The following is a 22573-nucleotide window of genomic DNA, read 5'->3' as shown; positions in this document are numbered from 1 at the left end:
CTATTGCTGCTTGGCTTAATTGAGTCCACTCTTTTACTTCCTTGACAGCAATGTAAACATGTACTAGAGACTTCTGCTCCATTCCATCTTTGTAGTTCTTTCTTTTCTCCTTCTGTCCTTTTATTCTCCCCAAATTAGCAAGCTCAAGGTAAAGTGAGGCATCAAACTAAAGCTTAAAGCTTAAAACATAATGTTTGTTTACACTTGGTGACCCCAAAGATGAATGCTGGTTGATGCATATTTGTTAAGCCTGAAGTGTCTAAATATTTCTTAAGTAAAGAGCTTATGTAGACGTATCTGTAAACATCTCCTCTCCAATACACAACTTTAGTTAAAGCCAGCAGGTGTACCACTGTGTCTTCAATCACTGTCTGAATACACTTGAAGGTATCACTAGGGGGGGGAAGTGTGATATTTAGCTGTTGAATTCCATCCAGGAGTCTTGAAGTCTTGATTAAGAGAATGAATCAAATAATCTAGGTGAATTATTCTCTTCATTTAAAAATAGTTTAATTAGTAGTAGAGGATTTAAATTATGGGTGAGGTTGGAATCAGAAACTCTGACTTGAGAGGAAAATCAATACAAATGAAAAGTAGGAAGAAACAAGGCCTGTACTATATAAGTTTCTGAATCTTCTAAGAAATAGCCTTAATTCTCAAAGCCTCGGCAAATTGCTAATCTGATAAAAGAATTATAGATCTGATCAAGGAATGCTTTAAATTAATAATTTTAATTTTAATCCCCTTTTATATACATTTTTCAACATTTCAAAATGAAGTCAATTAAAACTAAAAACTGAAAATTCACATTACGAAATTTTGAAACAGGATATTTCAATAAGTTAAAACCCTTTTTCCACAATATACCTCTAATGGGAATTTTCAAAACTATTCATTTTCACAAACAGTGCTGCTCCTGTTGAATAATACTTCAAGTAATACATTTCATTGAAAAACTCTCAATCAGGTCAAATGGCAATATACACTATCTTCAGGACAGATAGAAAACTATATAAAAATAAACACTGTTTGCTTAAACACTCATCAGAATTGCCTTGCTTACTATTGTTCTTTGGCTTTTATAGGTATTATTGCTCCTCTTATTTATCACTAATAGTATTGGAAAGAAATGTACTTTACCTACTTAGTGGAAGATAGAAAACTTAAATCTTTGAAATTTTTTTTTTCTCTGCAATGGGACTAGTCAAACTACAGATCAGATCACTTTTGCTGGCATATTGTTGACTGCTTTCATAAGAATTATGCTTAACACATCTTGAGTATATCTGCAGCAGGTAGAAACACCCAAACGTACAAGAGACTTTGAGGCCTTTGTTTTTATTTTTGCAGGAATGAGAGAGATACTAATTTAAGAAACCTGCACTGAAATCCTAAGTTAATTTATGAATGTGTCTCCACAACTGCTCTTTTCCTTAATATAAATGTACACTGCTAGGGATGACTTCACCTAGGTTTCATCTCAGTCTCTCTATCGAATTAATTTGCTGTATGATTACTGATGTCTGTCTCATGAATATTCTTTCCAAAGTAAAGGACTAATGCTTTTCCCCTACTAGCTTTTTGCACCTTTTTGCTTCACCTAATTTCTCTTTGTAGCCAACTTCATATACCATTATCATAAAGCCAGTTTCTCTCTTGTGGACAGCAAGCAGAATCACTTTTCTGTTTTACCTTAAATTAACTTCCGCTTCAAGACTTCTCCTCCTAACAGTCCAAATCCTTAAAATGCAGTAAAAATCTTCAAGTAATGGTGGATATTCAGTAGGGTTATTTTCAGGCTCTGACACTTTATGGGAATGGTTATAATGTTACAGGAGGACAGCAAGACCCTGTTATTTCTTTCTGAAGTTTTACTTACTACATTATGCATCTATATATATATATATATTAAAAATATATAAATACATCAGTATGCTGGACATATTCTTCATACAAATATAGGGGAACAAGAGCAGGCTGCATAATGTACTTTAGAGTGAGACGTGCTGTTAAAAAGAAAGCTTTCATAGGAATTAGGAGTCAAATATTTAATGACAAATGCATAACTTCATGGAGAGATATTATTTTATCTTAATGAATAATGACCTATAAACTCATCACTTTATGGAATTGCTATTTGCAATATATACTGAAATAAAAATATACATTTTATTCTTTTTTGTTTTGAAGCTCAAAATTTAGGAAATGTTAGATTAAAACCATAAAAATAATAAATCAGTTATGCCATCAATCATAAAACTAAAGAATTTTAATATTCCTTTTTATGTGCAAAATATTACTCCCATTTCAATGAATGGCATAATCTGAAGCTTCTATAAAAATACAGTAAAATACAGCATGAATCCATAATTACATTTAATTTAAGTTTTAAAAAGATGCATCCAATACCTAGAGTGTGTAAAATTATTTAGTATCAGTAAATTTTACTTCAGTTACTGCTGAAGTAACAAAAAAGTATGATGCAATAAACCTTTGTGAACTGAATGGCATATTTGCTCTCATCTACATAAAGCCCTGTAAATAACCTACAGGTTGTTAGTCATTACTTAACTCACCATCCAAAATGCTCATTTTAGCTCTTCCATATTAATACTTATGCACAGAATATTTTAATTAACCATTAACAAGATGCACTTTAAACAATGTAAGGAAGAGCTGCAGAAAAAAAAAATGACTGTAAAAATGTAAAAACCTTCTTAGAATTCCCTCCACTGAACATACAAACCCCTCTGAAGGAACTCAAAAGTCTTTAATGGATTGTCTTGGGACTGATCAGCAAAGCAGAATTCAGTATCTAACATAAGGTGCTTCCTGGGCCATTGGTGTAGTAAAACATCAGGCAAGGTATGAAACCACTCCATCATTTTCATTCATCTTCTTTCAGTTGGCAGTCACACTGGCTTCCTTCTGACGTAGTCTTTCTTTCTGTTAAAGAAAAAAAAAGTTTTATTATAATTCTTGTCTATAATTTTCCCTCTCCTCTCAAGTTCCCATGAGCATTTGGTCTAGAAGATGGAGAAGTAAGTCACAGCCCCATTTTCTTTAACTAAAAAATGCTTGGAGCACTCAAAAAAGGTTTAAAACTTTAAAACACATTACTTACTGTGGAAAAGCTGAGTTTGCTTTCACTACATACTTGTCAAATACTGTGTACCTTTAAAAATATACATCTGTGAAGACCAGTGCAGCTAGAGAGAACCAGATACATTTCAAATTCAGGTGACTCTAATACCTTCTCATGTCTGGAATGGTTTCTGCTGACATAAAGGCTCTAATTTAGCATTAGCTAGATGATCTTGTTTAATGACCTCTTCCCAGGCAAGTGTAGACATTCATGTTTTGCTGCCTGATTGGCAACTGATACACTCTGCTGGGAATAGAAATAATACCCTGATTCCTTCATGTACATTTCATTCTCTTGGTCTCTTGCCTTCTAGAGTTTGAGAAATGCCTGTCTAACCTACGTGCCTTGTACACAGACAAAAAAAGGATTTATATACAATGCAAACTGCTAGACCTGTTACTGTGTTGTACTGAAAACACTGGTGTACAACAAGGAATAAAATGGGGATTTAATCCCTTCTACCACTGTTCCACAGAGAAACCAAGATTTTTAAGGTTTTGAAAAAACCAGATGCTCCAGCCATTGGAAAAATATACATGATGAGCTTCAATTCACTTTGAAGCATGGAAGAAAATACAAGAGACTACAGTGGAAGGGAAGAAGAAACCACAAAAGCAGCTCTCTTTGTTATCTAAAATAGCAGAGCCATGCTTAGGGACAACTGAACTAAATGTTAAACATAACTGTTGACTACTATACGGCATAAGCTTTAACATTTCTGCTTGGGAAGAAAATCATTTTGCTGCATTCAAACTAAAAATACTACGCTCTCCAACTGCAGTAGAAACCAGCCATCATTCTGAATGACAAGAATTGTGTCACAAAACCCCTTTGGAATGTCATACTGAAAACCAGATCATACCAGGCTAGCTGTAGGATTGATCTTCTTAGTTTCAACTTTCTTCTCTGCAGTTAACTTGCTCACTGATTGCTGAGCCACTTTAATTCTGAAACACAGAAAAGGCATAATTAGATTTACAGAGTATATTCCAAGCAGAGCCAGGACACCTCTGTAAGAAGCCTCACCAGTCACTTTTCTTTTAGGTACATTAGCCCAACAAACTGCTATTTCCACTTAAAGGCACTTAATAAAATATGAAAAGTAGATCAACGTAGATTTTCAAATGGAGAAAATCAAAAGCAAAAGGACAGCGTGTCTGTATTGCTCCCTGAAAACGTCACTGGGAAAATAATTTCTCTATTCTTGTGGGATCTGGATTTTTGGAGTTATCTTTCCCACCAAAAAAGCTGTGCTATCAGGGCAAAAAGATCCCCCTCTGAAAAAAAAGAGCTAGCTGGCCTAATCTGTTGTACACATAGATTACGTTATTTTATCAAGCCATTTGCCAGGCTACACATTATATTTCCTCTGAAAGCTTTAAAATGAAAGCATCTTCCAGTTTGTTGTTAATGTTTTCTGTGTTGCTTTAGATGGAATTGACTGACCAGCCTCACTGATGTGGCAATAGGAGGTACAAGAGATTCTTGTCTCAGGGTAGTTAAAGCTGTCTTGTGTCCAGCTACAGACTAGTCTGCCAAAAGTACTGTAGAGATAAGGGAAAGAAGGACACATCTGATTCCTCTGCTTCTTGCCTTTTGCTCTCAGGGTCTTGCATACAAGACCCTTCTTTCTCTGGGGATTTAACAAGTAGAAACCAATGAGGTGTTTAAACAGGAGGAAAAGGAGAAACAGAATTAAAGATAAAGGGACTCAACTCTGCTTGTACGGACTGGAAAGTGCTTAGGAAATTATGTGCTAAAAGTGATAAAAGGAAAGAAAATTCATGGCCCTCCTAATAGAGGACCTGCCCAGTGCTAAGTGCCTCTATAATACTGATGGTACATACAGCTACTTTATAATTTTATATGCAAAATGCAAAAGGAAGGAGGTTGGGAGTGAATTTTTACAAGCAAGAAGAATTCAGCAAACCAATTTTCAGTAATTTTACTGAAAGTCTTTTACTAGATGCAACACATTTCTTGGCACTGTTGAACTGAAAAATTCCACTCTTCTCCTATTTAACTTTTTCCACTGGCAGAAATAATTACTATGGCCAGTCAAAAAGTATTTAAAATACCATGTCCAGTTCAAACCACTTTTGACACACTCAATTTTTGAGGAATTTTGGAAGAAAAGCAAAAAGGAAAGTGGATTATAGCTGCAATTACTGATCTGAACTTCCTTGCTGTAACACTAGGAGCAAGCTGGATTCTTTTTAAAATACGGAATACATTCATAAGTTCATTATTGTCTTTATCACTGCTGGAAACATACAGTTTCTTCTCTAAGTATTTTAGAATACTGGAGTATTCTAAATAGTATTTTAGGAACTACTGGATAGTTGCTGGTGGTCTCACTTTCCAGCGCTTAAGAAGAACAGGAAACAGTTATACTACTTTCAACTAAGCTTATTTTCAACAGCTACAGCATTGATTCAAGCTGTAACTACACCCTCAAATATACACATATAAAATCATTATTTTGTACACTTTTTAAATACAGCTGGTGCATTTTTAGAACTTAATTAGTGCTCCCTGTTTGTACATGTAAACAAATACATGAAAACACACCATTCCATCTTTTAATTTTTGTTAATATGGACAGTTTACTTCTTAATAGTGGAGGACTGCACCCACTGGAGAGCATGCTATTCCTCACAGCTACAATATTTATGCAAAGATGATGATGGATTTCAAGACAGCCTTCAGGCTCAGCAGAATCACACCAAGTGATCAGCTTCTAAACTTTTCTGTATTTCGAGCACATTTTCTATTTGATCACATTCTCTTTGATCCTAGAAGTGTTTTAAAATAGTTTTTAAATGTCTGGAGTCGGCACTTTCATGCAAAGGATTAATTACAGGGATTACAAACTTTTAGACTTAAAAAGAAAATTATGCCTGTCACTGACCTATCTCTGTGTATTTTATGGTGTATTTTCACTATTTCTAAGAAACCTGGATTTTTAAAAATAGAATGAAAGATGGGAACAAACTTTAAGCAGGGCCTATTGCAAAAGGAAAATGTATGATGGTTTTAAACTAAAAGGTCAATTTAGATTAGGTATTAGGTATATAGGTTTTTACAGTGAGGCTGCTGAAACAGAATCAAACCCTGAGATAGAGGGCCAAAATCTACAGCTCACAGTGACAAGGGCAGTTTTGGAGAGAGAGATAGCACTGGAGAAGACAAAGAGACCATAAGGGAGGATAGAATAGCTGAACCACAACACAAGAGACAAGGGTGACTGCATGCTGGAACAGGGTGTCCAGAGAGTCTGGGGAGCCTCCCTCACTGGAAATATTCAAGAACTGTCTGGATGCAATCCTGTGCCATGTGCTCCAGGATGACCCTGTGTGAGCAGGGAAGCTAGACCAGGTGCCACTGTGGTCCCTTCCAACCTGACCAATGGGCTAACTTAGCAAGCAATCACAAGCCCAAAACATTATGGAACGCAGGTCACTTAAGCCTTCAAATCTGATGAGCTGCAACATGGATGTGTTTTTTTCAAAACAAAAGTTATTCTCCTTCAACTGTGATCAAAATTAGTCAATACATCTTAATAAAGAAGATGTGATGTCAAATGGAGCAGTACTGCACATTAGCACACAATATGGAAAATATTGAATTAAATTAATAAAATGATGTATTTTTAAATATGAGAACCACGACTCCAATACTGCATATGTATCCTTACAATAATCAGTGGGAATGTAACTGGCTTTTTCCTACCTCTGTGTGGAAGGTGGTATCTTCCACTGTAAATTGCATAAAAGCCAAGCCTCCCAAATTAGAAATTATTAGTGAAAAATAAAGACATTATTTTTATTTAAAATTATTTTAATTTTGTAACTAGAGATGCAGAAACCTAATCTAAACATAAGTCTTTATTTATTATTAAAAAATTCCTTTGTAAGCTCAGGAAAATATGTTTTTCCCTTACAGGGAAAGATATTACCAAGCCAGGGATTAACTAGATAAATTGATTATCATTGTCACCTCTGCCTTCCACTCAAGTCAGACAGAAGGCAACGTAAACTGACACTCTCCACCCTTGGAAGTCCCCCAGTAAGGAAAACCAGAATCCCATGTAAACAAACCAATTCACATACTCATGTTCTGGCTCTGTTATTGTGCGACAACAGAGACTAAATTATCTGGTTCTCTCTCAGCTCCTCAGTAATTTGGAAAATCCATTATTTTCGCTTTTACGGCTCCTTTCATGCAGCTGGTGAGTAATGTGGATAGCTGTGGGTTAGGAAATAGCTTGGAATGACAGTTCTGTGCCACCTGATCTTCCCATGACTAGAACTTTAAACTTCTCCCATAAAAATGTCTTGGCATAAGGAAATGTTGCGCAAACAAAATTTCAGATACGGGTGGAAATGAACAAGTGGAGGTAGCTACAGTCAACATCAACTGTTCAATCTAGAGCCAAACTGCATACCCAGTCCAGATCCTTAACACAGCTGAACAGTGATTTCCCTTAGGACTGAAAAATCCCCAGAGCTCAAATTCCTTTCATGTGTCAAATGCCTTTCTACTCTCAGTCCTATTTCTGTATGCAGCTCATAAACTAAACCTCAAGTCACAGCTCCTGTTAGACCATGAAATATAACAGGTCAGAGTTCAGCAACAAAATTTTAGAAGACAGATGTTTGTGTATTACCTGGCCTGGCAGGTGATTTTACAGAGTACTTAGCTAGCTTTAAAATTAGGAGTCTTATACCAGACTATGAAGTTTGAACATTACTGCTTCTGAGTTGTACAATATGATGCCTATCAAGCCTTCAGGCCTAAATCTTCTGGAAAGATCTGGGTCATTACTGATCAAATCTTTAGATTGCATTTAGAATAAATATTTCATACAGTAAAACATATGTTGTCAGTGGATGTTGTCATCAAACCTCAAATTGCTGATATGTTTGATGTGTTTGGTTTTTTTCTGGATGTACTGACAGTGGTTTATCTATGAAGTTATCTACAAAGTAAGTGAGAAATTGTATCTCCGTAGTCACAAAGAATAAAACTTTGGTCTTTTATTTTAGGAAAGTTGGTGCATAAGAAGAACCAATACGAAGAAAAAAGCTACAGAATAAAAATATCCTACAGTCCATCTGAGATGGCCACTGGCAGATATTCAGGAGTATATAAAGAGAGCCAAAGCCTACAGTGATAATCCCCAGAATGCTATTGCAGCTGGAAACTCTCTTCATGTGCAAGTCCTCTGTAGATTTTTCTAATATAATTTTGTACTTTAGCCATCCGTGACATCTTGTGACAAAGTGTTTCTGTTTTCAAGATGAAATATATAATTCTGTTCATTAAATAATGATCGTGTCTTCTCCAGCCGTTGAGACAAATTTTGGTTTCGTTTCTGATTTCTGATCTATTTGTATGCATATTCAATCTCAAAGAGATTACTTCATCCAGTACAGTAACCATTACAGCAATCTCATCTTTGCAAGAGTCAGCACTGAGTTAAATTAAGAGCAACAAATTTCTTTCCTATTTTAATTATTTCATATTTAAAGGGCAACAGGCATAAACACATTATTATAATCTTTGTCACATTTCTTTTGCAAAACATAATCACAGTTTGTCATGAAACTCACTTCAAACTACTAGTATTTCTGCCGTATTTATACTTTTTCCTTATTTCAGACTTGCCTAGGACATCCTCTTAAAATATAATTTAACACTTCTTGAATTCTTTAATTTATGGACGGGCACTCATATATATGTATAATACATTTAAGTTGTTACTTAAATATTTGTTTTTGTTCTGAATTCACAGACTTGCCCACTGCAAATAAAAAAAAAAAAGTAACAGTGGAAATATCTGCAATCTACCTTGCTGAAAGTGCTTAATTGCCAAAAAATCCTAATTTTTAGTCTTCAATTCAGCTATCATCTCAAAATTTCATCAACAGCAAAAAGCATAAAAGCAGTTGATGTACCTGAATGCATACATATTGTAAATTACAAAACTGTCAACTACACAACTGGATTTTGATTCAAAACAGCACCAAAAAAAAAGTTTCCAACATTTGGTGCACTTACATTAAGCTGTTGCCACAGATTATGTTATTGCCAAAGCAAATTTTATTTAATTGTACTTAAATTCTGGTATTGAAGAGAAAGTAAACTGTCATATTTTTAACAGGCATATGGTTTGGAATTTTGTTTTCATTTTATCCCTATAGTCATTTATATATCATATCATATCATATCATATCATATCATCATATCATCATATCTCGTAGTTTCTTATTTATCTGTAACTCTGTCTAGCATTCCCAAATAATGTGCAAATTTTGTCCAGGAAAGAGATGATGACTCAGCTATATTTTGCAGGCAGCTAATTTATTTTCATGGTTAGGTTAAATGCAGTGCAGCTCAGTTTAAGAGAAAGTCTCATTGAAATCTCATTAGATTTCTGCAGTTGTTTTACATTTGGGAGCCAAGGAGCTCTAGATGAAACAGGCTCTTTGCAGTTGAGACTGTAATTTAGTTACAGACAGCACTCTCCTGAAATTCAGAGATTTTAGATTTGTTTGTCATACAATGCAATGTAGTTAATTTGCAATATGAAATTTTATATCCCAAACTGCATAGATTTTATAACTTTTGACCTATTTTTACTACCATTAAGTTTAACCTTATACATTTTTTATTATTCCTTTGATTAATGGTAATTCTGTATATTATAATTAGATTTTAAATTTTTTGTCATATTTCTTGAGAGACAAATTACAATCCACTATTAACACTCTTATATGAATGTAAAGAATTAGCTAATTCCTACACATTTTACATTGGGTTTCTTCAGCTCCTGAAATTTGAAAGGTAATCCAAATGTAAACATGTTCACATAATTATATGTTTCAGTTATATGCCTCAGTTTCAGAACCTAATTTTGCAACTACTGACTTACATTGATGTTTCTTCCTTTTTATAACTTCCTTCAAAAAATAAGGGTTCACGATAGAAATGCTTTAGTTTTTTAAAACTAAATTGCAGTCTTTAAAAATGCACAACAAATAGTGCATCCAATTAATTAGCCAGTTAAGGAAGACAGCTGTCCATTCCTGTCATTCTAAGGTTTTTAGTTACCCATGTGCACAATGACTCTGCACTTGCTTTCAAACTTTTTTGGACAGGAGTTCATCAACTGTTAGTTTCATACTTTGTTAACAGGACCCTTAAATGATCAAGACTTTACAAGGAATTTTCTGGTGATGAAAAAAGCTTTTCCACCATTCTAATCTATTGATTTCATTATGTTCTTATTTTCAGTAGCACAATAGAGAACAATTTAGAATGATGAAAACAGCTCTTCTGTCATTCTAATTTACTATTTACCCAAGGCTCCTCATTTTAAGAGCTCATCATCTTGATGAATCACCCAATTTTTGAATGTAAAGGACAAGGAATTGTCTTTTTGAGACTAAGGAACTTTGCAAAAATAATTTGAAGTGAGCTCTTGAAAACAGTCTATATTGTCCTGAAAGTGTCAGCACTTAGAAGTATTACAGTAACTGCTGCTCTGCATTCTACTGGTATTGCTTTACATTGAACAGGAATAACAGCATCTGTCAGAGGAACTGATGATATATTTGTTCTATGTTTTTATTTGTAGATTTGATTGATACAGCTATTAAACCACAAGAAATTATCACCTCACCTGAGTATGAAAGCACTGAATACAGCAGTTTGCTTACAAAGATTTCTTGGTTATTGTATTAAGATAGTTAAGAAGCTATGTACTGTTAAAACATAAGGCATTTCAAATCGATTTACTTGAAGGGATCATTGTGTACCATTGGCAAGGTGCTAATTACACAAAAAGGAAATGATGTATTGTCTGCATTTTTTTTCCTTGGGTAGTTAACTTCCATCCCTCCTAACTGCTTTTGGAATAAAAATAAATCATGATTCAGCAGAAAATATATCCCTGAGATGATCTTTATCATGACCATAGAAATGTGCTTGGGACTTCTTATTTTATACAGTTTTTAACAGGTAAACCAAATTTGTGTATTGATTTAGATACAAGGAAATAAAAGATTCATTGTAAATGTTTGCAGTTGTCCCTTCCAAAATCCATCAATAAATTATATAAAAATTTACAACTTTCAAGTGTTTTAAAATGGTAAGATCTATAAAACAATGCTGACAAGCTTGATAATTTAGAATTCCTAACTTCTATATCCAGTCCTTCAAAAATCCTACTTTATATGAACCTGAAAGCCCCAGTGATTTGAAGCAAAATGGAAAACATAGGTGTAAATGACTGTACTACTTTTGCTTGTTCTTTTAAAGCCATTTTTATCTAACTCTGTTAATTTGGAATAAACACCTGGATTTAAATTTCATGCTGAAAGAAATCACTCCATTCTTTTCCAAAGAATGACTGCATTACCACTCTAGGTCTTTTCAAATTAACTGTAATATGCTGAGCATGGTGAGCTTGCAGTAGAATTGCTATTTTTGTGTTAAAATATCTTAAGTTTCTTTAAGAAAACCAAGAAAATAATTGAAGGTTTTAGGTTTTGGGGTTCTTTTACTCTAACTAATAAAATCAGGAGACTGTTGTGAGATCTAGCGGCAAGTAGTTTGATGTCCTCAGCAGGACACCAAAAGTCAGAAGTAGTGCTGTAAATTCAGTGTGGGGCTTCAACACTATGCTAAGTGTGGCCTGAATCTCTGGGGCTTCCCTTTGATGCAAGTGCAGTATATTAACTGGAAAAGCATTCACTTTTATTTGTCTGTACTGTCTGCGACAGCAATATCGCCTCATTTAGGCTAGTTCAACATGAAAATGCACAGAGAAGCAATCTGTTATAAATTAACACAGCTCTCCTTTCATTTTACTAGCTAGTAATTGGAAGGGGTTACAAAAGTGTAATTTATCAGATTATATGTGTTTATCTTTTTGTGGGGACAGCATGCCTTTGGTGAATTTTCCTACACACCCTGAGGGAATAATCTTTCCTTGATGTCCATTAGATCTGAAAGAAAACAATGACGCCTGTGAAATATAGGAGTATAATTTGTTGGGTTTGAGAAGCAGCAGTTTCCCAGACATCTAAAATGGTATTAATGACTTTATTAGAACCTTACCGTTCCTTGGAAATGCTTTTGCTCTCTCGTTTCCAAATGGTCTTGAAGTCACTGCAGAATTCGTACCACACCGTGAAAACGTAGTTTGGTGTGATCTCCTTTTCGCCAGGCTTTGGCTTTATCCCAAAGTATCCCACTGTTTCTTCAAAGCTGCAAGGGAGGTGGAAAGAAAAAAAACCAGTCAACACATAAGCCCACTGGGGAAACAGTTTCTCTGATTTAGTAGTCAAGGCTGGTAATTACTATAACTTCTCCTTCGCTTTGGAAATTACAGCAGCAATTCAGCTGCTATATATACAGCTAAGTGCTAACCTTCCAACACCCACCTCTTTTCCAGAAGGATAACTTACAGATGCACAGGCCACCACAGAGATCTGTCACGCTGGCAAATCATGGGCATTCAATTACAATGAGAAAAACTTAACTTCTTGCATTACAGGAAATGCTGGAACATATCTATTCATTTTATACTGATGCACTCCATGAAGATCTTATTCTCCCATTTATCTTTACTGAAGGACTATGGAAGAGTCACGCTCCAAGTCAGAAAAAAAATTTCTAGGTTTGGTTGAAAACCTAGTAGTTAGGGAGAATTAGGAGTAGCAACAACCAAGACACAGACAGTGCCAATAATAATTTTGCAAAAGTTTTACTGAAAATAATCTCCTTCCACATGTCAATAAACAATTAATTTTACAGAAGTACACTGCCAGTATTTTAATGCTTTTAAAAAGATTTTATAATGTGGCTGTTACTGAATTGCTATACAGCTGGATATTTTCAAAGAATTCTTTTATTACAGACAATACTTCCAAGAGCATTTTTAATCTTTGGGACATTGCTTTGTATAGATAAAATGGAGCAATCCACATGACTAGGTACTTATATAAATAACAGTATGCTCCCTTTTGTTGCAGTTGAATCACTTTTCTCTGCAAAGTAAATGCAACTATCCTGAAACTTTTGATGATATTTATTAAAAATAATAAAAATAATTCAAAAGCAAAGGTAACACCATATTTAATAATAAGTAATATTTATTGGAATAATTATTTTATTTAATCAGAAGAAAGCTATTTTCTTCTTTAGAGTTGCCAACAGGTTCTAAGTCTTAACACAGGAAGTGTAAATCTTGAAAATAAAATAAATAATTTTGAAGACCTGTAAGGTGTCTCCAGCCATTCACCACTTGTTACGTGAGCCACGGATGAAGCTTCAGCATCTTTCATTTATATTTCCATTTGTATAGTACATATTGCATGCTTTCATATGGAAATACCAAGTTTAGGCTCAAGGCTTTTCGACTTAATTTGAAATTAAAGCTCTTTAGCTAGGCTTCAAGAATATAAAGCATCCATCCAAAACCACAGAAGTTACCCCTCCAAAATAAAGCAATATATACTCCAGGTGCTTCACAAAGAAGCTTGGATTTTAGCCACATGAGCCAATATGCTCTGGGTTTTCCTTTTTGATACTTTAAAGATAGAAACCATACTGTACAATATTCCATGTTGTTCAAAGCAAGCTATTAAAATAACAGTTTTTTTTAATCCTCATATGTGATAATCTTACCCTTTAGCATTTCTTATTAGGTTTTGCACGAAACAGTTAACTATATTTCAAGTTAACTGATGATCCATATTTAAAGAATCAGAATGACCCATGTGTGTATAAGGCCATAACATTGAATTAATGGCTCTTGTAGAGACACTATGAGGAGAAGAATCAATCAATCAATCAATCAATCAATCAATCAAATACAGCTTTAAATACCTGTGTAAAATGTTTTGGTTTTCAAACTCTAAAAATACTAAAACACTTTAGTCATAATTATATGGTTAAAGCCATTTATGTCTACTGGGCAATGTAATTCACATTACATTTACTTGGGCCAAATACTCCTCAGGTGTTCATAGAACTTTGACTGGGATAGCTGAGCCAAGAGCAGCAAGAACAGACTCTTCCCAGGTTTGCTCATTTAACAGCAGCCCCAGTAAATTGTGCACTCTGCTACCTAACAGAACCCTTCACCATCCCAGCTGGAGCATACAGAGGCAAGATTCTGAAATCCTGCACAGTCTCTGCCTTCATTCTGACACTTTCATCCTCTCTTCCTTTCTTCATCAGCCCATGCCCCAGTAGCATTCCTTTGCATTCACCCATCTTAATCTGGCTTCCTGGGTTACTTCCTGCCTTTCAACAGTAGTAATTTAACATACTGAATATTTAGTTAGCAATTAAAAAATCTGAACTCTGTGTTGGACAACTAATTCCCTAAGTCAACTGCAAACTGGGTGCAGCTCCATACCCTGAAGAGTGTATTTTATTCTAGAAAGGCTACAAAGGAGGTAGAATGTGAGGGAACCTTGTGCCAAGGAAGTCAGGTTTGTAGCTAAGCAGAGCCAGTCAAACACTTGAAATGAGGAGGTAAAGCCCTAGCTGACATCAGCCAGTTGTTCAGCCAATATTTAGGCATCTTCTGCAAGCAGATGGGAACAGTTCACCTGAGATTTGAACTGCATTTGGGAAGTGCCCTTCATCTCCCTCTTTCAGACTGCCTAGGAAAACTAACCGAGGTGTCTCAGGTGGAGTATGGACTGAAAAAAGTACAATTAAATTCCAAATTACCACAGATCCACCTTCAGTGACCAGGAAGAAAGAATATTGATAGGAAGTTAAAGATCAATTTACCCTAGTTTATTTATAGCAGGTCCATAGCTAAGATGGATGTTCCACTCTCACAAAACTATAATTTGGTAAACAACATGTATTAGTAATATTAATTCAGTGAATATTTTACTATACATCTACAAATCAATTAATCTCACTTTTTCCATAATTTGACTCCTTTGGCCTAAGTGAGGCACAAATATTCAGGCAATGAAAACATTGTGATTTCAATGGCTTCTCAGGCAACTGAGGGCTGTATACTAAGTGCTGAAAATGTTCAGTGATGAGGAAATACATTTTTACACCACAAAGTAGTTAATCAGTTATTTATCTATTCTGTAAAAGCCCCATTCAGTTCAATGCTGATAATAATTGAAACCTCAAACAGAGTACACTGTGTAGACAAAAATGAAGTTTCTCCTGGAAGATTATATAAGTTTTTCAGAAAACATATTACTTCTTTGAAAGACAGATCCTTTCCGCTATTTAAGGTAATTCCTATGTTCAATAACATCTTTGATCAAAATAAACAGTTAAAAAACACTAGCAAAAACCTTACCATTTTTGAGCATTTTCCAAACTGTTCTCTTCTTTTTTCTGTTCTTCTTTAGCTGCCAATGAAAAACATTTTAAAGATGCAAACTACTATCTTACTGTTTCAGAGATCCTACAGATTAAACATCTCTTATTTCCAAAACTGCATAATTTGTATACTAAATATAATAAAAGTGGTAAACACTTGCTAATTTTCAATTTTTTAAATTTCTTGTATGCAATGAATGCTTCTATTGAACCAATAATGTGTATTAGTTTGGAAAAGTAATTTAAAATCCCTATTATAATACATAGTGTTAGGCATTAACTGAATAAAATGTAAATAATTAAAACTTCACTTTCTGATTTTTAAAAACGAAAATAATTTGTGTTTGTTTCTATATTGTTGCCGGCCAGAACTTACAAATTTAAACATGTTTCTGCAGGATAAATGACTGAAAGTTCAACTGGAATTGAACAGGTACCAAACACAGTTAACACCAACTGCTCCACAGAGCTATCACATTTTGTTCTGGAAACTTGAAAGTGAAAACCCATGTATTAGATTTTAAATGTATGGCATGTACATGATTTTTTTTTGAAAAATCAGCCAAGAATTTGAAATATGGTTAGCGAATCTGAGCCCCTCTATCACAGAATGCTCACATGAACTACTTAAAAGGATTTGATTTTCAAAAGATAGGCGCTCTCTACTATTGAAAATATTTCCTGACCTGGATACTCAAAGCAAAACCACTAGGTTTTGTTGATCAAGTCTTCTTAATACAAAAGAGCAACTTCAGCTCCATCAGAATACCAAAGATGTAAAGTAATATTATAATGGAAAAGTTATTCCTACTCCACATTAAAATAATCCTATAAGTGGTAATGTTAATATAAACAGAATATAGACACTTTTTAAACACAAAGATAAAGAATTTTATCTTTTTGCATCTCAGTCTACACAAGTGCCTGGTTGAAATACAGTTACAAACTTGAGTTCACAAGACAAGGCCACTGAGAAACTGGTGTTGAATGAGTCCATTACGTTATAAGGCTACTGACCAAGAGGCTTGTACTATGATAGTTTAAAATGAAAAGAAAAATAGACTGCCTAAGCACTTTGCTGTTAACAAAGCAAGTTAATTTCAACTCATACATTTCCCCTCATTGGGGGATTTTTTTCAATATGTCCAATTTATTTCAATATTATTTCAATATGTCCAATAGCCAGAAACAATGTTGTGTGCCTTTGCAAGGAAAACAATTAATTCTATATGATTAGGTTCTCCACCTCAAATCTTAATGGCAAGACAACTGCAAGTGAAATATATAGGGCAGCTCTAATTTATTGCATTCATCTCAGGGTCCCAAAAATTTGCCTAAAGTTAACCCAATATACTTAATTCATTATTTTCATTTTATACCATTAAAAGTAGAAAACATAGGTTGGAATTCTAATGATTCATAATGATAAAAATTAGCTAAATAAGCTGAACTGTGTATAAAATTTTACAATTATTACATTAGTAATTTATTTATCATTTTTGAGGAGATGAAAAATAAAGTAAGGCAAATTTCCCAATACAACTACACTCCCAGCTACAGCAGGAACAGCATCTTCAGGTCCCTACACATGAAACACAATAACTAACAAGGACAACATGTTTCTACATTTATAGTTAAGTGGCAAGACCAGATTTACTTTTTTTAACCTTGCAAGAATGGGACAAGGAAAGATAGTGGAAAGAAGTTTTAATTTTTTATACAAAGTAAAGAAAAAAGGGGTGACTTTTAGGAAGAAACACGCACAGTTTACATTAATGTAACAGTGCTTGCATTTGTGCACCAATAAAAGGGAAAATCAGGAAGGAAGAAAATAGAAGTATTATATTGCAAACAGTATTTTCTGTATTTTTAACTTTAAACATGTCCACCCAGGAATTATTTAAAAGCATTTATTTGAAATTTAGATGTTGAGACTTGTTAAGAAAATAAATCAACAATTCCACGTAACAAATTCTGTAATGTGTGAGACAAGAAACCAGATCAATTCTCTTATCTTCCATAAAATTTCTAACTAATTTTCCACTCAAAATTTAATATCCTGCTCTTTTTCTCCCCCTCCACAACCTGCAATGACTAGCACGATCAGTGTTTGCAGCACAGGTTTCCATGAAACAATGTATTTTCCTCATCTTCAAAGCCCCATAGTCAAGGTATCAATCCTTGTCTTAATTTGTGGAGTTACTGAAGGCAATTCAAAGGAATTACTTAAATGAAAGAACTTATTTCTTTTTATTTCTCTTGCAACACCATGTTTGCTTGCATAGGATTTGCTTTTTGCAAAGAAGTGGAATAATGTAATCCTTTCACCCTCAGTCCATGCGTTTGATTTTAGTTTCATCAAGTTAAGAATATATTAACAGCCATATCAGACTGGCACAGGGGTTCATCCAGACTAATATCCTGCCCCTGGCAGGCACTGAAACAGGTGCTCAGTTAGAATTAAGGACCAGGATAAACACACTACCCCCACGTGTACTCTCTGCTTCAGATTCTGTAGCTCCTACAAAATGTTTCCTGCATTGAATGCCATTGTAGTGTAATTCTCAATAGATTCTCCTTCAAGAACTTGGTCATTCTTTGCTCAAGCTTTTATAAGATTTTTTACTTCTGCAACCTATTGTGGCAAGTGTTCTATAGCCCAACTATATGCAGCACATTTTGTTTGTTTTGAAATGGACACTGGTATCACCCTTGTATCAGAGAAAACCTGACTGCAGTGAACACTGAAATATGGTGTCTATTGGCATGAGCTTTTTGGTTAGGATGCTTTTGAAGCAAATTCACTTACTGCCACCACTTACTGAGCATTGATTTGGTTTGCAGGTAGGTTTTGGTGCTTGTAATCAGATTTCCATTAGGAAGAAACTAAACAGGAAGCTCCACAGCAAATAACTCCAATATTTAATAGAGACAAAAGAAACAAAGTAACATTTGGGCCTTCAGACATCTTTGAACACAAGAGGTGGATGATCTTATGAATTTTCCTTATGAATCAGATATTTGTGATTACTTTCTTTTAGTGAAATGCAGAAGTCAGTATGAAGATTCACCATCCTCTAGCAGTTTAAAAAGTGAAGTAGTATTAGAGTGAAATGGTTAAAAAATACTTCAATTCATTTTTTCTACATACTCTGCTTGAGAAGAAAAGAGTACATGAAACACCATTTTGAAAATGAGAAATTACCAGAAAACATTTATTTTTAACAGGTCTAGTGTATGCACAGCAGCTTCTGGTTACAACAGAACCAATACCTCTTCCTGCATCAGGCTACTATGAAATAGATCTCTAGAGAACAAAGGAAAGAACATACTGGATATCAGCACAGACTGAAAATTGAGAAGGTCAGTAACTGACAGAGGCAAGCAGAGAATGCACTAAGAAAAGTGCAGAGAAAGACAGACAAAGAAAGAAAAATGGGTAGCCACAACTACACAAAAATCTCTCAGTTAATTCTGCCCCTCTAGTGAAAATTTTAACACTCATTGAGTCTGACTGGATGAATTCCCTGGTATTTTTCTCTGACCTTAAATATATGAACGCACCTAAGAAGGATAATTCACTGAAATGTATTGATCTAGTTGGACACATTACAGCTTTTCTTTTATTTTTCATTATTTTACTACTTTCAGAATTGAAAAATCTGATGCATAAAGCTTTTACAAATTTTCTAAGCACTTTGGACCAGTGACAATCTTCAAAATTACAAGAAAACTGCAACAACTAGCTGTCAGGATGGAGATATCAGAACTCTTAATTTTATATGCCAAGGCTGAGTTCCCATGAGTCAAAAACATATGCTTCAAGAACTTCAAGACTGCTTTGTAAATTATAGTGTTTTCTGCATAGGAAAACTCCACCCTAGAACAAGTTGGGTTTCTTTGTTTTTTGTTTGTTTTTGTTTTTCTGAGGAGGGAAGTATGTCTTTTTCTGTACTCATGTCTTCCAATCAGTCACAGCAAAATAAAGAGAGAATCTATGATAAGACACATGCAAAAAAACCCCCCAAAATACCCCAACCAAAACTCAACATTAAAAGCAAACAAAACCAACCAACCAAAACAAAATCCCTTTGGGGTTCCTCTTGGAACTTTATAAAGCCTGGACAGAGACTGTTAAAACAGTGACAAAAGGTTATTATGACATTTCTAGTCTCACAGGAACCCACCTTAATCATTAGTTAAAACTAAAACCTCTTTGGTAGGCATGCTGAAATGTAGCCAAAACATGAACCCCATCCTAGAAACATACTAACCCATGATTTAATGGCTGAGGAAGAAAAATATACTCCCAGAGAGCTTTGGCTGGGTTATCTTTTTCCAAAGTGAGAAGTCACATTCTATGACATTATCAAGTTAGGAGGACAAGCAAAAATTGACCTTATTTTCTTGCTCTTGGTAAAGCATGCTTTGAAAGTATTATAACCATTTGAAAACAGAGTTCCAAATCTCTTATTAACCAAGTGTTATCACTGCTGATATACCTGAAGGCTCCCAGGCTAGAAGTGTAGTGGATCTATTTCCACCCTCAAGTACAATGGTCATGGAAGAGAAATTGTTTAACAACCCTGTTTAATCATGGGCTTTGGAGAGAGGAAGATAAACATCAAAGGCGTCCTAGGTGGGCAAAATGACTACAGCAGATCATCTAAAGCTCTATAGTTATACAGTTTTTCTGTTTCTGAAATTTCTTGACATGTTCAAACTACCAGCATACTACACTGCAGTAGTACAATGACCAACAGGATCAGAGCAGGATGAAATAAGCCTTCTTTGGTTTTTTTTGGTGGTTTTTTTTTTTTTTAATTGATCTGTTTGCACAGAAAATTTTTGAATAGATTTAATATTTAGGAAGTTCTTGACTCAAGCCATATTGGCCCAAAAGTAGCAGCATGGAAAACAAAATTTTAAGCACTTGTTAGCACATGGCACTTCTTTGAGCTGCAAAAAACCAGCACAAGCAAACTAAACCCCTTCCCAAGGGTTGCTATTTTAAATCATTGTGGGTTAACTGTGGCCAGTAGCTGTGTACCCCACAACCACTAAATTACTTTGCCCTCTTTCCCCTCAGTCAGATAGAGGAGAGAATAGGAAGAGCAAAAGTGAGAAAAACTTATGGGTCAAGACAAACATAGTTCAATACATGAAGAAAAGGGGAAGAAAAACTCGAAGTGATGCAAAGGCAGAATCATGCACAGCCATTTTTGGAGCAATACTACCTCTCCCAGCATCCTTTCCTCTCCCTTTTCATTGCTGAGCATGACATAACATGCACGAAATGCTGCATTTGAATCAGGTTGTGACCCCTTCCAATTCTTGCCCACCCTGGCCTATCACTGAGGGGACAGAGTGAGACAAAGAGAAAGCCCTGACAATGCGCAACTGCTGCTCAGCAACAGCCAAAACACTCCTGTACTATCAACACTGTTTTAGGCACAAATCCAAACCACATCCCACACCAGTTGATATGAAGAGTACTAACTCCATCCCAGCTGGACCCAGTACAACAGCACACAGCCATACAGAATAATCAGAGCCGCAGAGATGAATCCTAAGATTTAGACAATTTGGATAGTTTGGCAGTTTAAATACCCAATAATCAAGACTATAGGTACTTTTGTTTTTGTAGTAAATGTGTCCAACAACTTGATCCAATATGTTAAACAATCTGTAGTTTTCAATGCAGTATGAAGCTTTATTGTTTTTGCTGATGATAGCAAAGCCAACAGTATGTAGCTAACAATTCATAAAAGTGTTCATAAGTATCATCAACACCCTTTTAATCTTTTTATTCTTAGTGTAACCTCACTGTCTAGAAAAAGAGCCCACTGTCTAGGCTCTACATAAAAGGCCATGAATACAATACATTATAGTGTTATAATTTATATTATGTAACATGTGAAATTGTATTTTTACACCTAACACTGCCAGAATCCGCTTTCTTGAAATGTCAATATTAAAGGAATTGACATAAAATTAATACCATCTTTCAAACAAATTTAAAAATGTCAAGTGCAAAGAAGCAAGTATTAACAAAAATCTACATATGAATGCAAAAGAATGGAGAATCAGAAAATTACTGTCATAATTTTCCTTGTTTTTTCATTATTGTACTGGAACATAATGTTTTTTAAAAACATGGTTTGACTAACAAGAATGAGTCTGGTGCTGAAAACTGGGCCCTTGGAATTGTTAAAGATATGGAAAATAATTTTCTAATTTAGTGTCATATGCTACTAGGATGAAGATTTTCATTGCATACAGGCTGAATCTAATTTTAGAACTGTTTTACTTTTTGAAAACATATTGTATAATAAAGAATTTAGCAGCAAAGAGTATAAAAGTCCTCAGAAATCAGGTACTCACAGTAAAAATGAATTTTGCAGTTTCAGGTATTTATACTTTTAATTCTTGAAATTGAGCAATTTTTCTCAATAATCCTAAATTTTTCACAAATTATGGTGTTTCAAAAATTTTAAGAGGAGTTGTGTATCCTGATCCAGGAAGAGGTACTCTGAACAAACATCTGTCTTTCTACAGCTACACACAAAACCTGAATTTTCTCCTACTTCTGTATTACTATATGGAGTTACTTCTAATATAACCCTATATTTTGAGAAAAAGTATTACTTTTAAATTACTTCTAAACAAAAGAATTCTTATTACGTAGTTGATTTCATATATAAACATAGCAAACAAGAGAGAATATGTCCAGTGTAAAACATTTTGGGTTTTTTTGTTGTTGTACTGTATTAAATTTCAAATTTGAATATAAGCACAAGTTATTTCACATAGCTACAGTCCACCATTCTCATGCTGGAGCTCTTTCGTCTTATAAAAATGCTGAATTTCATAAATAGTGAAAAAAACCCCCAACTTATATGTTCTATACACAGCTGCTTAGCAAATAATTTTCTAATATGTATTACCTGATGAACTGTCTTTAGCCAGTTACTAACTTCTAATTGGTAGGCTTTATCAGGGAATTCAAGAGACAGCCTTGAAATTCTATGTAAATATTTGATTGTATGA

General features: G+C 34.5%; 1 protein-coding gene across 1 annotated transcript in view; it reads right to left on the bottom strand.

The window, feature by feature from the left end:
• Positions 1-2833: 2833 nt before the first annotated feature.
• FMN1 (formin 1) overlaps positions 2834-22573 on the bottom strand; it is a 124106-nt gene continuing 104366 nt past the window's right edge. Inside the window, exons 14-17 of the mRNA XM_062495379.1 lie at positions 15501-15552; positions 12272-12421; positions 4008-4092; positions 2834-2946 (exon numbers count right to left, since the gene is read on the bottom strand). Coding sequence (XP_062351363.1) covers positions 2902-2946; positions 4008-4092; positions 12272-12421; positions 15501-15552 — 332 coding nt within the window. The 3' untranslated portion in view covers positions 2834-2901. The remainder of the gene's footprint in view (positions 2947-4007; positions 4093-12271; positions 12422-15500; positions 15553-22573) is intronic.

Source organism: Cinclus cinclus, chromosome 6 (genome assembly GCF_963662255.1).
Source record: "Cinclus cinclus chromosome 6, bCinCin1.1, whole genome shotgun sequence".
Lineage (NCBI taxonomy): Eukaryota > Metazoa > Chordata > Aves > Passeriformes > Cinclidae > Cinclus > Cinclus cinclus.
The sequence above is the reverse complement of the archived record's forward strand: the minus strand, read 5'-3'. Positions and strand labels throughout refer to the sequence as shown.